Source organism: Microtus pennsylvanicus, chromosome 18 (genome assembly GCF_037038515.1).
Source record: "Microtus pennsylvanicus isolate mMicPen1 chromosome 18, mMicPen1.hap1, whole genome shotgun sequence".
In the NCBI taxonomy this organism is placed as follows: Eukaryota; Metazoa; Chordata; class Mammalia; order Rodentia; family Cricetidae; genus Microtus; species Microtus pennsylvanicus.
The window spans coordinates 15,477,411-15,492,265 of record NC_134596.1 but is presented as its reverse complement, the minus strand read 5'-3'; the positions used below and the strand labels follow the sequence as shown (position 1 = coordinate 15,492,265).

Below are 14,855 nucleotides of genomic sequence, written 5' to 3'. Positions count from 1 at the left end.
GAGCTTTCATGTGGCTGCTGGGAATTGAACCCAAGTCCTCTGGCAGGACAGCCAGTGCTCTTAACCACAGAGTCATCTCTCCAGCCCCCTAGCTTAGTCTTTTTTAAATAAATGGAACTGTGGTTCAGACAAGCCATCACACAAGAGTTTTGTGCCCAGGATTATAGGTATGCACATTTTCAGTGAGCTCACACGTGGGGTTACCTGAAATTGTTTTATATATAGTGCTAAGGGAAGTTGTTTTAAGCCAGGCAGTGGTGGCGCACACCTCTAATCCCAGCACTTGGGAGGCAGATGCAGACAGATCTCTGTGAGTTCGAGGCCAGCCTGGTCTACAAGAGTTAGTTCCAGGACAGGCTTCAAAGTTCAAGGCCACAGAGAAACCTTGTCTCGAAAAAAAAAAAATCAAAACAAAAAAAAAAATGTATTTTGAAACTTGTAACATTGAAGACCCAATTTAGTTACTCAGGTTTCCCGAGGCATCATTAGTAAAGATTTAGAATATTGCGATCTCTTTAAATCTTTGTTTCCATTGAAGAAAGCAGTTTATGAGAAATACAGATGCACATTGTGGCAGAGAGTGCATTAACTGATCTAGTTTCCCAGCATAGCACCAGATGGAGCCTGCTAGGAGCTAGACAGGATCAAGTCAAGTAAGCTCAGGTCTTGGTAAGGCAAAGGGGGGTATTCTATAGTTGTATTTTTTTTTGTTTTGTTTTTTTCGAGACAGGGTTTCTCTGTGGCTTTGGAGCCTGTCCTGGAGCTAGCTCTGTAGACCAGACTGGTCTCGAACTCACAGAGATCCGCCTGCCTCTGCCTCCTGAGTGCTGGGATTAAAGGCGTGCGCCACCACCGCCCGGCTATAGTTGTATTTTTTAAATTATCTTTTTTTAAAAAAATGTGTATGGGTCTTTTGCTTGTATGTATGTATGTACACCATACATGTGCATGTGTGTACCTGGTGCTCACAGAAATCAGAAGGGAGCATCAGATACCTTGAAATTGAAGTTATATGGTTATGAGCCACTCTATGGCTGCTAGGAGCTGAACCCAGGGTCTTCTGCAAGACCAGCAAGTGCTCATAACTGCTGAACCATTTCTCTAGCCCCAAGTAGTATTAATTTTAAATGTGTCTTAAAAAAAAAAAAGGCCAGGCTCTAAAGCTACAGAGAAGCCTTGCCTCAAAAAACCAAAAAAAAAAACAAAACAAAACAAAACAAAAAACCAACAACAACAACAAAAACCTCTGCAATTATTTTTTTGAGAGGGGGGTGCACCACAATGTACATATGAAGACCATAGAACAGTTTTTGGGAGTTGGTTCTTTTCTTTTTGTGTGGGACTAGGTGGAGGGGGATGGGAGGATTGACCTCAGGTTGTCTGGCTTTGCAGCAAGTGCCTTCTTGGAACAGAAGTGATAATTTTTTAAGTGTCCTGTTTATCTCTTAATTCCGGTTAGAAGAAGGCCAAGTGATACAAAGAGATACTGTACCCTTTTACATTCCTGATAAATAGGATATAGCCTTGAAAAATACATTTAGATCTAAATTTGCTAGGGAATCAGATGAAAAGCTGTTTTTTTTCTTTAGCTTTTTGTTATTGCTGTTGTTGCTGCTCTGTGTTTTGAGCCGGGGTCTTACTGTGTATCTCTGGAACTTACTGTGTAGAACAGGCTGGCTTGGAACTCCTGTGACTGACTGCCTTTGCCTCCCAAGTGCTGGGACCAAAGACGTATACCATTAGGTCTGGCTTGAAAAGTATTTTTGACTTTATGTCAGTTTGATTTTTTTTTTTTTTTTTTGCAGAGTGAAAATTTAGTTACTTGTATTATATAACTTTTAGACAGGGTCTAAAATGCTTCCTAGATACAGTATTTACTGAATTAATGAAGCTCAGTAAAAGGTAGAGTGTGCTAGTTGCATCACATCCACCCCAGAGATGGGGAGGAGCCAGTGTTGTTAATGTTTTCACAGGGAAATAGATAGGGACTATTTTACCATCTTACTTTCTGAGAACTAACTGTAGGCGATAGATTGATGGCAGGTAGTACTTTTTAGTTGTTGTTCAAGTGACATTGTTAGAGGAGAGAAGCTGAGTGTTGTTACATGGCAGTTTAAGAAATAAGCATCTACCCAACACAACAGCTTACTGCTGAGAATGGATGAGGGCTTGCTAGAAAGAAAAAGCACATAGTTGATCATAGCCATGTTTGGAAGGTCCCTGTGTTTGCAAATTTGCCAGTTCATCTTTAGTAAGGTGTACTTGTCGTGCTGTGCGTCCCTTCTCTTTACTTACGCCGTTTCTTTTATACAGCTTTTCTTTTGATTGTGATTTGTTTATTCCAGAATCTATTAATTATGACGCAATTATTGCTCATTGTCTGTCTGTCTCTTTCTGTCTCTCTCTGTCTCTCTCTCTCTCTCTTGTTTTTTGAGACAGAGTTTCTCTGTGTACTGTCCTATAACTCTGTAGACCAGGCTAGGCTGACCTCAAGCTCAGAGATCCACCTGCCTCTACTGGGATTAAAGTTGTACGTCACCACTGACCAGCAGCTTTTCCCTTTCATTATTGCGTGGTGTTTGGTGTTGAGCCCAGCCTAGGACCTCAGGCAGATACCCTCCAGAGCTACACCCTGTCCTGGCTCATTTCTTTGCTCATCATTAGCTGCTGTGTCGTAGGTGAGAAGCTGCAGTTGTATGGAGCACAGATGCATTGCCTGTGGTGCCAGCAGCTAAAATACGTGGGGTGGGTGGTCAGGCAGGGCTTAACTAAGTTAAATATGTGTTAATATATTGCCGATTCCTTTGGCTAAATGAGAGTAGTCATATGTTCTTTTATGAAGCAAATTATGTTAAGATTGTGGATGTTGGTTAATATTTTTAAATGACATTTGAGTGCTATTTGCTATAAATCTTAGTTAGATTGACCGTTTTCTTTCGTTTTTCTATTGCGCTTGCTTTGCCATCACCTAGATTTCTTGGCTCTTACACTAGCTATGACTACTTGAAAAGGAACATCAAGTGGTAAGATTGGCATTGATGTGAGGCTGTTCCATGAGATGTCCCTCACTGTGTCATTGGCATTATGTGCACTTTCAGATCTCAATGTCTTCTTTCAGTATTTAAGTCTAATATGTGTAAGCAGGATACCAACTAATTTTAAAGCTAATCATAAAACTAGATTTCTTCAACAAAAATATGATATGAAAACCAATATACCTTTCAGATCCATGCTATTGTCTGTGCACATAATGCCAGTGCAGCTTGGCACTCTGCAGTAAGGCTCAGATGGCAGTGTTGAATTATGGGTCTATTTAGATTTTTTGTTTACATTTTATGTGTTACTTATTAACAATTGGCAATTTAAAAAAAGTAAGAATACATGGCACACTTTTACTAGACAAGCCTTGTAAAGTAGAGCAGTGTCTGATACTCTAGCAGTCACTTAACAGAGCAAAGAGCAGGAAACCGGGGCAGATGTAAAGCTATCCTGTTTTTTCCAGCCTTACTGGAGCACAGCTCTGCCCATCTATCGATTGACGGGGTCTAATTTTGCCTGATTACAGCTAAGTTGAATAGCTGTGTCAGAGGCCCCATTGCTCAAAAAGTCAAGGCCATTTATCTGGCTCTTCACTGGAAAAGCTTGCCAAACTTGGGTCTGTGGCATCACGTATTATAGCACTTTGAATATGCCTGACACCAAGAATTTGTACCTAACACTAAATAGAAGTGAGTTTAAGGAAGGTTTGTGCCAAAATAACTAATTTCTCAAAATATTTGCAAAACTTCCTTAAATCTACTATTTTTATAAATATCACATATTAAAAAGTATACCCAAAATTTCATCCGCCTTTTAATTGATATCCTCTGGGTGTTTTACTAATATTCTCAAGTATCTGTGCTGTCTTGACTTTCGTGTGCTGATGAATTTGTTTGTATATTTGGTAGAGTAGCTACCTATACTCATGAGAATGAACTGTGACATTTCTAGATACTTTTTTAAAGAATATTTTAGAAATGGTGTCTTGTTTTGTAGTTGAGTTCATTTTCCAATATTGGAATTTCTTCTTTTTTTTTTTCTTTTAAACAGGGGAAAACCTGAAACTGATGCTGTGGATAGATCGTTCGGTGAGAAACGCTATGATGCAATCCAAGCCACACCTCCTCCTCCTCCATTGCCCTCACAGTACACCCAGCCAGCTCCACCTATGTCCAGCTCTTCTCTCCACATGCATTCCAAGGGCGCTCAGGGGGAAGGTAGGGAGTTAAGAAGTTGACATATTTCTGTAAGAGTAATGTTTATGAAGTTAAATTCTTACAGTTTTGAAGCTTAGATCATTTTAATGTTTTAAGAAAAATGCCCAAAACATGTTTGGGGTGGTAACAGTGAAAACTAGAGATTTTGTTGAAAATAACTCTCATCAAGGCAAGGTAGTTCATGTCTTTAATTCTTGCACTCTGTGGCAGAGGTGGATGGATCTGAGTTTAAGGCCACTGTGGTTTACAGAGTAAGTTCCAAGCCAGCCAGAACTACATAGTAAGTCTCACAGAAAATAAAAGAAAATGTTTTTTGTATATTATCTACTGTTTATATAAATGACCACTATCCACTGTATTGGATGAGCATTGTAGCTAAATGGATTTTTGTTCTTGTTTTGGTTTTTTTTTGTTGTTGTTGTTTGATTTTTGTTTGTTTGTTTGTTTGTTTTTTGAGCGGGGGCGGGTTTCTCTGTGTAACTTTGGAGCCTGTCCTGGACTCACTCTGTAGACCAGACTAGCCTCAAATTCACAGAAAGCCTCCTGCCTCTGCCTTCTAAGTGTATCTTTTCTTTTCTTTTTTTTTTTTTTGGTTTTTCGAGATAGGGTTTCTCTGTGGCTTTGGAGCCTGTCCTGGAACTAGCTCTGTAGACCAGGCTGGTCTCGAACTCACAGAGATCCGCCTACCTCTGCCTCCCGAGTGCTGGGATTAAAGGCGTGCGCCACCATCGCCCGGCCTTTTCTTTTTTTTAACATAGCTTAATTTTTTGCCTATCTCCAAATCGTTTTGAAAGCAGTACCTCTTGATTTGGTACTTCAGTTTCAATTCTTGAGGGTCAGGGAGGTGGCTCATCAGATAAAGGTGCTTCAAGGAGCCTGACTATAAATTTGAACCCTGGAACCCACATAAGAGAAGGAAAGAACTGATTCCAGCCAGTTCTCTGCTGACAGTGGTCTGTGCATGCCAGCACACACACATAAACACACACAAATAAGATACAATTTTAAATATTTGTATATTGCTTTGTAAAACTTGTTATGCTCCATCTTAAAATATGGACATAAGAAAGCCATATAGTTGGACACAGAAAATATCTTATGTTTTCATCATTCACCAAAATCTCAGCAAATCTAGCTTACCCATTTGAATAGCTAGATAGTAATGTAATTTATCCGTTCTGTCTGTTCTTGACATTTGTTAGTACTTCTCTATTACATGGGAGTCAAATTGGAGGGTTTCAGTCTTGAAGCGTACCAGTCACTGTAAATGTAGGTGATACTTGGAGGTTTTCAGCTACGTGAGGTGTGTGCTTCTGGTTCATGCCTCTAAAGGTCAGCCTGAGGTACACAGCAAATTCTGTGCACAGTTGAGAGATTTTCTCAAGGAAAAAGAAACAAATGGTAAAAGACAGATATCTTTTGCTGGTTCCTCTTAAGGAAGAAGTTTGTTTTCCCCTGAGTGATGCTAGCTGTAGGGTTTTGTTAGTATTGGTTTGTTTTACTAGGTGCCGTTTCTCACAGTTTCTTCTTAGTTTGCCAAAAGCATTTTGTTGTGTATTTTACTGTCGTGAGCTGGAAAGATGGCTCAGTGTTTAATGGCATTTGCTGCTCTTATGCTGACCTTGGTTTGGCGCCTGGCATCACATCAGGCAACCCTCAACTACCTATAACTTCATTTTCAAAGTCTCCAGCATACCTGGTCTCCTCAGGCACCAGTTACATACCTGGTGGACATACATACATGCAGTCACACACATTATAAGCCACCAGACTATGGTCAAACACACCTTTAATCCCAGCACTCAGGGAACAGAGCTCTCTGTGTGTTTGAGGTCAGCCTGATCTACAGAGTCAGTTCAGGGCAGAGAGACCCTGTCTGGGGCAGTGGCAGGTGGAGGGGATTAAAATTAAAAACATTTTTCTCAAATTATCACGATCTGATTTTTTTTCCTTATTATCTTAATGTTATGAATAATTTGGATTAATAGTTTTCCTGAAATGGCTTGGTCTGGTTTTGTTATGAAACTTTGTCTGGTGTTGCACTGGTTTCATCAAAGAGAGTAGAGCCCATTCCCATCTTTCCTGTTTTATCTTTTCTTTAAAACAGAGCAATGACCTAGCATTTTTAGAGCAACATTTCTTTTCCCATGATTCCATAGAACTTGTGTTTCTGTCTTGTGCTGCTCCAGCAGCTTTGCCGTTTTCCCCTTTGTGATGTGGTCTTTGATGAGTAGTTTATTTTTGTTTTATTTTGCATTTCCCTGATGGCTAGGCCAGGATTTTACTGCACAGTACCTAGAGTTTTACTCTTGTTCTTACAGAACGATGGATACTCTGCATGTCTGCCCAAAATAATACTACTGAGGACCACTTAACACATTTTCTAAGTATCTTTTCCCAGTGTATGGCTGCTGGACCTTTGTTTTTCTTAACACTTTGTTTAAGGATGTGTTTTCAATACTTATGTGTTTCCTATAACCAAATTGGTTGTTCTGCTTCTATTTTTTGGACGTATAGTATGACAAAGTTACTCAAGGCATCTTTCTCGGGTAGTGAGTGCTTTCATAGCCTCACACTGAATCTGAGGCAGCAGGATATATATGCTACAACTTGTGACTTCCATCATCAGACAGGACCCAGACTTCACTTCAGTACCAGGACACATTATACCAAGAAAGAAAGGGTTGTTGAAATGAATTCCAGAACATTTTTTTAAATGTGTGTATGTTTGTTTTTTAGGCAATTCAGTATCGCTGGATTTTCAGAACTCATACATGTCCAAGCCAGACCCACCCCCATCTCAGAGTAAGCCAACGACGTTCAGACCACCAGCCCGGGAAGACTCTGCTCAGACTTTCTATCCCCAGAAGAGTTTCCCAGAAAAGGCTCCAGTTAATGGAGCTGAACAGACTCAGAAAACCATCACTCCAGCCTACAACCGATTCACACCAAAGCCGTACACAAGTTCTGCCCGGCCATTTGAACGCAAATTTGAAAGTCCCAAATTCAACCATAATCTTTTGCCAAGTGAAACTGTACATAAACCTGAATTGTCTTCAAAAACTCCCACTTCCCCAAAGACTCTTATGAAAGCCCATAGTTCAGCCCAGCCTCCTGAGTTTGACAGTGGAGTTGAAACTTTCTCCATCCATGCAGATAAGCCTAAATATCAAATGAATAACATCAGTACCATGCCTAAGGCTGTTCCCGTGAGGTAAGGTGTTTATTTGCCTTTGTTTAAAATGTTGCCTGATTGATATATAAAATGAGAAGGGAGAGTGGTCAGAGATAAGACCTTGCTATGAAGTAATAGCCAGGATGGCCTTGAACCCCACAGTGATTCTCCTGCCTCAATCTCCCAAGTGATGGGATTACAGATATGCAGATATAGTTAGAAGTAGTTTATATGATGACACTAGAAATGATAATTTGAATTATAACCTGTAAACTAAACTGTTACTATAGTGATTGCCATTTTGTAAAGGTTCTCCAAGAGGTATAAGATGTTAATCAAATTGTAAAGCTAATGAACATATAGCATCTGTAGGTATTGTCATTATCCCTATATCACCAGCAAAAAAGATTGAGGGATTAAGTTTGCCCAACCAGCGTCACATGGTGGGGGATGAGGGTGGTAAGCCATTTAGCTCCTGGTCATCTAATCTCAGATTTCATACCTTTAGCTAATTGGGACTTCCTATAGCCATCTAAATTACCTTCTACCAGTGGGGGGTACATTTGAAGAATAATGAGCAAATATATCTATTCCTCATTTACTGTTCATCCAGCTAGGGTGCAGAAAAGAATAGAAACATAGTGAAATCAAAATGACTATTGAAAACCGCAGTAAGATGGTTGAGTCTACCTTGAGCCTCCCCCGGGTAGCTTCTTCTGTCTGCTTGTTAAATAGTGACGGTCAACCCCATCTGATCATATACTGACTCAGCTCAGCCTCCTTAGATGTTTTCATGTCATCTGTGAAAGAAGGATTCACAGGGAGAACCAAGGACCAGGAAGGCCACCTGAAGTCTGCTCTCAAGATGCTTTTGTCAGTCTAGCTTCCTGCAGTCAATCCAGCAGGGCTCTGCTCTGCAGGGGTACATGGTGTTAGCACGTCAGGTGATGGGCGCTGTTCCCTCTCCATTTGCTTTAGGAGTCTATCCCTGCCCCTGTCATGCTGGAGAGAAATTGCAGCTTTCCCTCGTGGACTTCATGTTGTCAGTCCTTCTCTTTGTCACCTTAAAGTTCTGGCTTAGCTCTACAAAGTCTTGATAGCCTAGCTTCCAGTTGTAAAACATTGATTGATACTATGTCCTCTGCATTTGGTAACATTTTGTAGTAAGTCACCGTGCTCTGTCCTTCTTGGGTCTTTGAGGTACCAGAGCTTCTTACCTTTTGGAACCTTGGAGGCTTTCATTTGGTAGCCTGGGCATCTGGGATTCAGGATGTACCAATAAGGGCAGTGAATCTAACAAAGTCTGCATTACAAAGTGCTCTCTTCTGTTTGGGCAGTGCTGGGCAAGTGCTGTGCTAATGAGCTCCACTCCTAGCCCATATCTTCTTCTGTGTTACCAGCTGAAGTGTGACTCAGCATGATTTAAAACACCCGTTTCACGGATGTTCGTAGTGTTGCCTAAGATCCATGGTAGATATGAGAGCAAGTATCATGTTTAGTATATTGAAATCGCACTGTAATTATAGTAACCTGACTCTTCATTTTCAGAAGGCAGTTTGGATTTTTCCAGAAAGGGTATATTTTTAGTTTTCTTTAAGACCTTTCACTAAAAACTAGCCTTATTTAATTAAATAAGAAACTTCTAAATTTCTTGGAGAAATAAACTTAAACACTTAGTTAAAAATAATAAAAGGATTTTCACGTGCCATTTCTGACCCCTCAGCCCTTCAGCTGTGGAAGAAGATGAAGATGAGGATGGTCATACTGTGGTGGCTACAGCCCGTGGCATATTTAACAGTAATGGTGGTGTGTTGAGTTCCATAGAAACTGGTGTTAGTATAATAATCCCACAAGGAGCCATTCCTGAAGGAATTGAGCAAGAAATCTACTTCAAAGTCTGCAGAGACAATAGCATCCTCCCACCTTTAGATAAAGAGAAAGGTACGTGTGCTTGTTGTCCGTGTCACTGTAGTAACTCCAGTGCTGTCCTAAGTGCGCCTCGCTGCTTACAGTGGCAGCTACAGGGATAAGCTGGAAGCCTCCAAATGTTTTAGGGCAAGCGCAGCATTTTCTGTGGATAACACAGGGCCTCTCATTTGAGCTTTCTGCAGAGAAGTGATCACTGACATATGGTGGGTGGGGCCCAAAGGAGTCACAGTGGCCTCCTACACAGAATACTTTTACTTTCAGTGTGAAATAAAAAATCATGTCACATGACCACCAAGCTCTTTGTCTGGCCTAACCAAATTTGTCAGCTCTTCTATCTCAAGGTAGTTAGGTATCATCCACTCTAGAAGGCTTTGTCCTACCTGTCAACTGTTACCTCAGGAACCAGCAGTCAGACACTCAGCTAGTGAATGAAATGTCCTTAGAAGGTGGTAGAGCAAGCAGGAGTGCTGTGGTTTTCACAGCCTTCCTAGATTCATTGGTACACAATAATGATGCACTGTGCTATGTTCCTTTTATCAGTTTCGATTTCACTAAACGTGGTTGGTCCTGTAACCACTTTCTTGGGATACTCTGTCTTAAAAACAGTAGGATCGACATTGTTGTCCTGCTTGAATCCCTGAATGCATGTGTAGCAACACTTAAAAATGAAAGGCAGAGGCTAGCAAGATGGATCAGTGGGCAAAGGTGCTCATTACCAAGCTTGAAGACCCGAGTGTGGTCCCTAGGGCCCATGTAATCAAAGGGGAGAACTGTCTCCCGCAAGTTGCAGTCTGACTTCCACCAGCACAACTTGTCATGTGTGTGTGTGCATGTACACACATACACATCACAAATAAGTTGTGTGTCATCTTATGTAACATTTGCAAAAGGTACATTTGAAGGTTTTATGCTGTAGACCTGTATGGTGGAATGCAGTAGCTACTGGTTACATGGGATTGCTTAGTACTAGAAATGTGAAACTTTTCTTCAGAAACTGAGTGCGTTGGTTATATGTTAAAATACTGTTTGAGCCACGTTGTTAGATAAAATATTAAAATGAATGTCATATCTTTGTCCTCTAATATCTATTAAAATCTTAGAAATTACAATTGTAGTTCCTACTCTATTTTTCTTAGCACTGTTATGAAGAGCTACCTTCATTTGGCTTTAGCTAGCATGCACAGGGAGTGGGGACTGTCTAGACGAAAGACCTTATCTCTTGTCCTTCTCCGTCCTTGACTCCAGGTGAAACTCTGCTAAGCCCCCTAGTGATGTGTGGGCCCCATGGCCTCAAGTTCCTGAAGCCCGTGGAGCTGCGCTTACCACACTGTGCGTCCATGACTCCTGACGGTTGGTCTTTTGCTCTAAAATCATCCGACTCCTCGTCGGGTATGCTGTCTTCTCTCTGTCCTCTGGGGCTTTGGGTACTGTCATTGATTAATGCCTGAACTCTTGGTGCTCCCCATGCTCTCTGTGAATAGGTCTTCACTCTGTTCCTGTGGCCTTGTAAACACTGCTGGTATTTTAAATTGATTTGTGGTACCTGTGTCAGAAATGCATGTGGAACTATGGAGACTTTTCTCCCTTTTCATAATTGGTGATTTGGCTAACAATTGGATATCCTTGGGGTTCAAAAAATTTTATGCTCTGTCAGAAGTTTTAAGATGTGGAATATTTACACTAACCCTGGAGAAAGTTCCCACAGTGGCCTTGTCTGGCCATGGGTTGTTGTTTTCTCAGCGTGACCCTCTATGTAGCTCTGTTATGCACTGTTTGAAGTGACTTTTGCTCATTCGCTTGTGATCGAGGCTTCCATTGTATTTTCATATTTCTCACCTGAGTAAATTAAAAGTCAGTCTTTATTACCAGTATTGTCCACCCTAACAGGAGCGATGGGAAAACAAAAATTTAAAGTTTTGCCCCAAACTTGTATAAATCAGTGAGCATTAGTGAGTTATAATTTGGTCCAGTATGAAATAAAGATTATGATAGATGCAGTAGTATCAAATTTAAATGTTCCCTGGGAGAAAAGCCTTATAGGCTGGCTTTAGGGAGTAAACTAGAAATTAAGCAGTATTTAAAATGGACATTCAGATGCAGGGAAAATGTTGCAGGTTGAGGCCAGCTTCATCTAAACTGCATGCCCTACTCACCTGTGTTTATACACCTTACCATGGTGTACAAACGAGCTGCACGTTTGTCACTTCCAGTGTTTATATGGTACTGTTTGACTGTACTGAGACCATATACCTTTTCTGTGAGCACTGGAGTTGTTCACCCAGAAAATAAATAACACCTTTGTGTAATCCAGTGCAGCAGTAGGCTGCATTGCTACTGCTAACCTGTTCAATACATGCAGAGTTGGTAAGTGCTGACTTAATTTCAGCAAAGACTGGCGTGTTGAAAAGAAACCTCAAACTTAATGATGATATCATCTTTGATTTCCAGAGGTGTCACGATTTTCTCACTGACTAATTTGTCCTCTGTAGTAATACATAAGACCACCTGTATCTGAAATTCAGTGACTCTTTATTAAACTATCTATTACTGAATGTAATGTATATACACAACTGGCATAGTTGATAGTCAACCATTTGTTGTCGGTCTGCCTGGTGCATTGCAAGAGGGCTACTGGTTTCTCTGGCCGCAAGTCTGTGGGTGCCACTTGTGACAAGCAGCTGCACACATTGTCCCACAGGCACAGAAACACTCTTGGCCAAGGACTATTATAATAAGGGAAGGAAAAGTCAGCAATTGGCTACCACAGACACAAGAGTTTCCCCATCAGTCACAGTCCCTACCCACTGCCAGGTTGTCATGCAAGGTACAAATCTGAAAATACCAAGAACTTTTTCAAAACTCAGACCTACTCAGGATGTGGGTGTTTGAATTCCCACAAAGGGTTATATTACACACCCAGAGTGTGGGAAGCTCTGGTACAGTCTTGCTGTTTTGGCTTACTAAGGGGAAGAGTCCTGAGGAGTTAGGTTCTACGGACCTTGGCAGAACGAATATCCACTGTGTGCAGTAACTGAGAGTGCGCGGTGCTTTCTCACTCTCACGAGAAGGGGTTACTGTACAGTGTTACAGGGAAGGAAGGTTAAGCACACTGAGGAGCAGCTCCAACTGTCTCCTAAATCTTTATGACTTTTATTCCTATATTTAAAAGTCCAGTGAATTTAATAACGTAAGAGACATCTAAAACAACTTTTAAATGCTTGCAGCCAGCAGACATAGAGTACCAAAGTTGGATATAAGTATAGTATTTGGGGAAAAAGAAGAAAATTCTATCTGATAGGTGTGTTTATATTTGTCCAATAATAGCAAACATTGTGAGTAGCAGTCCAGACAACCGTAGTGACATCAAAATCTTTTTCTCTCATAGGTGACCCTAAAACCTGGCAAAACAAGTGTCTTCCTGGAGATCCAAATTACCTTGTTGGAGCCAACTGTGTTTCTGTTCTGATTGACCACTTTTAGTTCTTAAGAGTGTAGGAACCGGACTAAGCAATGTGAACGTGGACTGAACTTACTAAATCTAAATGGAACCACTTGACTGAGTATTATATTTTCTTAGAATTTATACTGCAATTATTAGTATTAAGCATTTGTTGGAACTGATGAAGATTAGTGAGCATGCCCCTGAACCACGGTCAGAAAACATGCTACAAGCTACATGTCATTGAGTGAAGAACTGTCCGGCATTGGCTAGAGGTTCAAAGATATTTTGCTTTGTAATAATTTTTGTACTTTTTTATGGTCACTGCTTAACTTCACATACTGATTTCCGTTAAAAATACCAGCCAGTAAATGGGGGTGCATTTGAGTTCTGTTCTTTCCAAAGTACACTCAAACTTTATTACGGCCTTGGCCTAGCATACACATTTTATTTTATTATGCATGAGGTAATGTGCACACACTTTTACAAATGCACCTGGAATATATAACCAGTGTAGTGGATTTAACAGAAATGTACAGCGGGGGGATTTATAACTTGGGGAGGGGGGGTCAATGAAGACAATTACTTATTGTATATGAAAACACATTTCTCTTAGGGAAGGACACCAAAGCATGTGAGCCTGGTTCCATGGCCTCTGAATCTATAAATTAACATATCACACAGACATCTAACCAGCAGGAATGCCTTACCCTCATGTTTTTAATTCTTAGATCATTTCGCTGTGTACTACTAAGTTTTTATGAGTTTTGTGCATATCTAGATACTGTATCATGAAAAAGATTGAGTAATTTGTGGACGTGATGGTTTCAGGAATGTGTAATCACCTGAAAGAAAATAATGGTGTGACTTAATTTTTTTTTTTTTGGACAAGGGGGCGTGGTGGTCTTCTGTTCTTTGGGCTATGCATCTGAAATGTTTGATGTTTTCAGGACGCATGTACATAATGCGTGCATACCACTTTTGTTCTTGGTTTGTAAATTAACTTTTATAAACTCTATCTTTTTATACAGAAACAGAACCAAGTTTCTAAGGCTACCTTTGTATTCTCTCCTGTACCTCTTGAGCCTTGAACTTTGACCTCTGCAGCAATAAAGCAGCATTTCTACACATACAAGGTCATTTTTTTAAGAAAAAGAATGCACAGAGTTGTTACATTTTTAAGTGCTGCATTTAAAAGATACAGTTATTCTAGTTTGATTAAATTCTTGCAAAGTATCCCTTCTGTAAAATTTGTGATACAATGCTGTGCCCTAAAGTGTATTTTTTTACTAATAGACAGTTTATTATGGCACATGAGCACGAGTTCTGTTTAGATAATACACCACTACATTCTGTTAATAATCATTAGGTGTGAAAGAATTTCTTTTGTGGTTATTAAAAAAATCTCAAATTTCTAAATCTGCAAGAATAAAACTTTTTAAAATACAGTACTAGTTTGCTTTATTTGCCCTGTGTCCTATTCCAAGCCAACTTTTTAATACTGTTTTGTTTTAATTTATTCTATGTGTGGAGTGTGCACATACAGGCCAGAGATGAACACCAGCCGCCCTCCTTTGTTATTTTCTGCCTTAGTTTTTGAGGCAGGATCTTACATTGAACACAGAACTGTCAGACTCATTTAGTCTGGCTGGCCAGCAACTCCAAAAATCCACCTCTCTACTTGCCAGCGTCATTGGGGTTTCGACATGTCCCACCACCTACTCAGTTTCTGTGAGGGCGCTGGGCATCCAAACTTGGGTCCTCATGGTGTGTGACAAACACTATTTACACGCTGACCTATTTCTCTATCCCCTATAGTTCATGTTCATAATGGCCCAACCCATAATGGTCAACACAAGCAAGGTGAATTTTATAGTGGCATGACTCCTATGGACCTCTGGTGCTGGCTAATCAATCATGGTATTTCCAGGTATGAAATAGATTAAGAAGTGTTTTATCTGCATAAGCAGAAAAATTCTCAAACAAATGAAAGACTGCATTGGATTGTGGCAAAAGACAGTCTCGATCAGTGAATCAACTTCCAGACTTGTGCCAG

The 14,855-nt window shown here is 40.4% G+C and overlaps 1 protein-coding gene across 17 annotated transcripts in view; it reads left to right on the top strand.

Moving 5' to 3' along the window:
* Positions 1-14,247, top strand: part of Tjp1 (tight junction protein 1) — a 253,887-nt gene extending 239,640 nt beyond the window's left edge. For 4 of the 17 annotated variants that reach the window (XM_075953102.1, XM_075953110.1, XM_075953111.1 and 1 more), the window contains 6 exons: positions 2,973-3,023; positions 4,090-4,256; positions 6,996-7,470; positions 9,155-9,372; positions 10,606-10,749; positions 12,746-14,247. In XM_075953102.1, coding sequence (XP_075809217.1) covers positions 2,973-3,023; positions 4,090-4,256; positions 6,996-7,470; positions 9,155-9,372; positions 10,606-10,749; positions 12,746-12,840 — 1,150 coding nt within the window. In that variant the 3' untranslated portion in view covers positions 12,841-14,247. The remainder of the gene's footprint in view (positions 1-2,972; positions 3,024-4,089; positions 4,257-6,995; positions 7,471-9,154; positions 9,373-10,605; positions 10,750-12,745) is intronic. The other 13 variants (XM_075953107.1, XM_075953114.1, XM_075953117.1 and 10 more) reach the window with 7 other exon arrangements.
* The last annotated feature ends 608 nt before the right edge of the window (positions 14,248-14,855 follow it).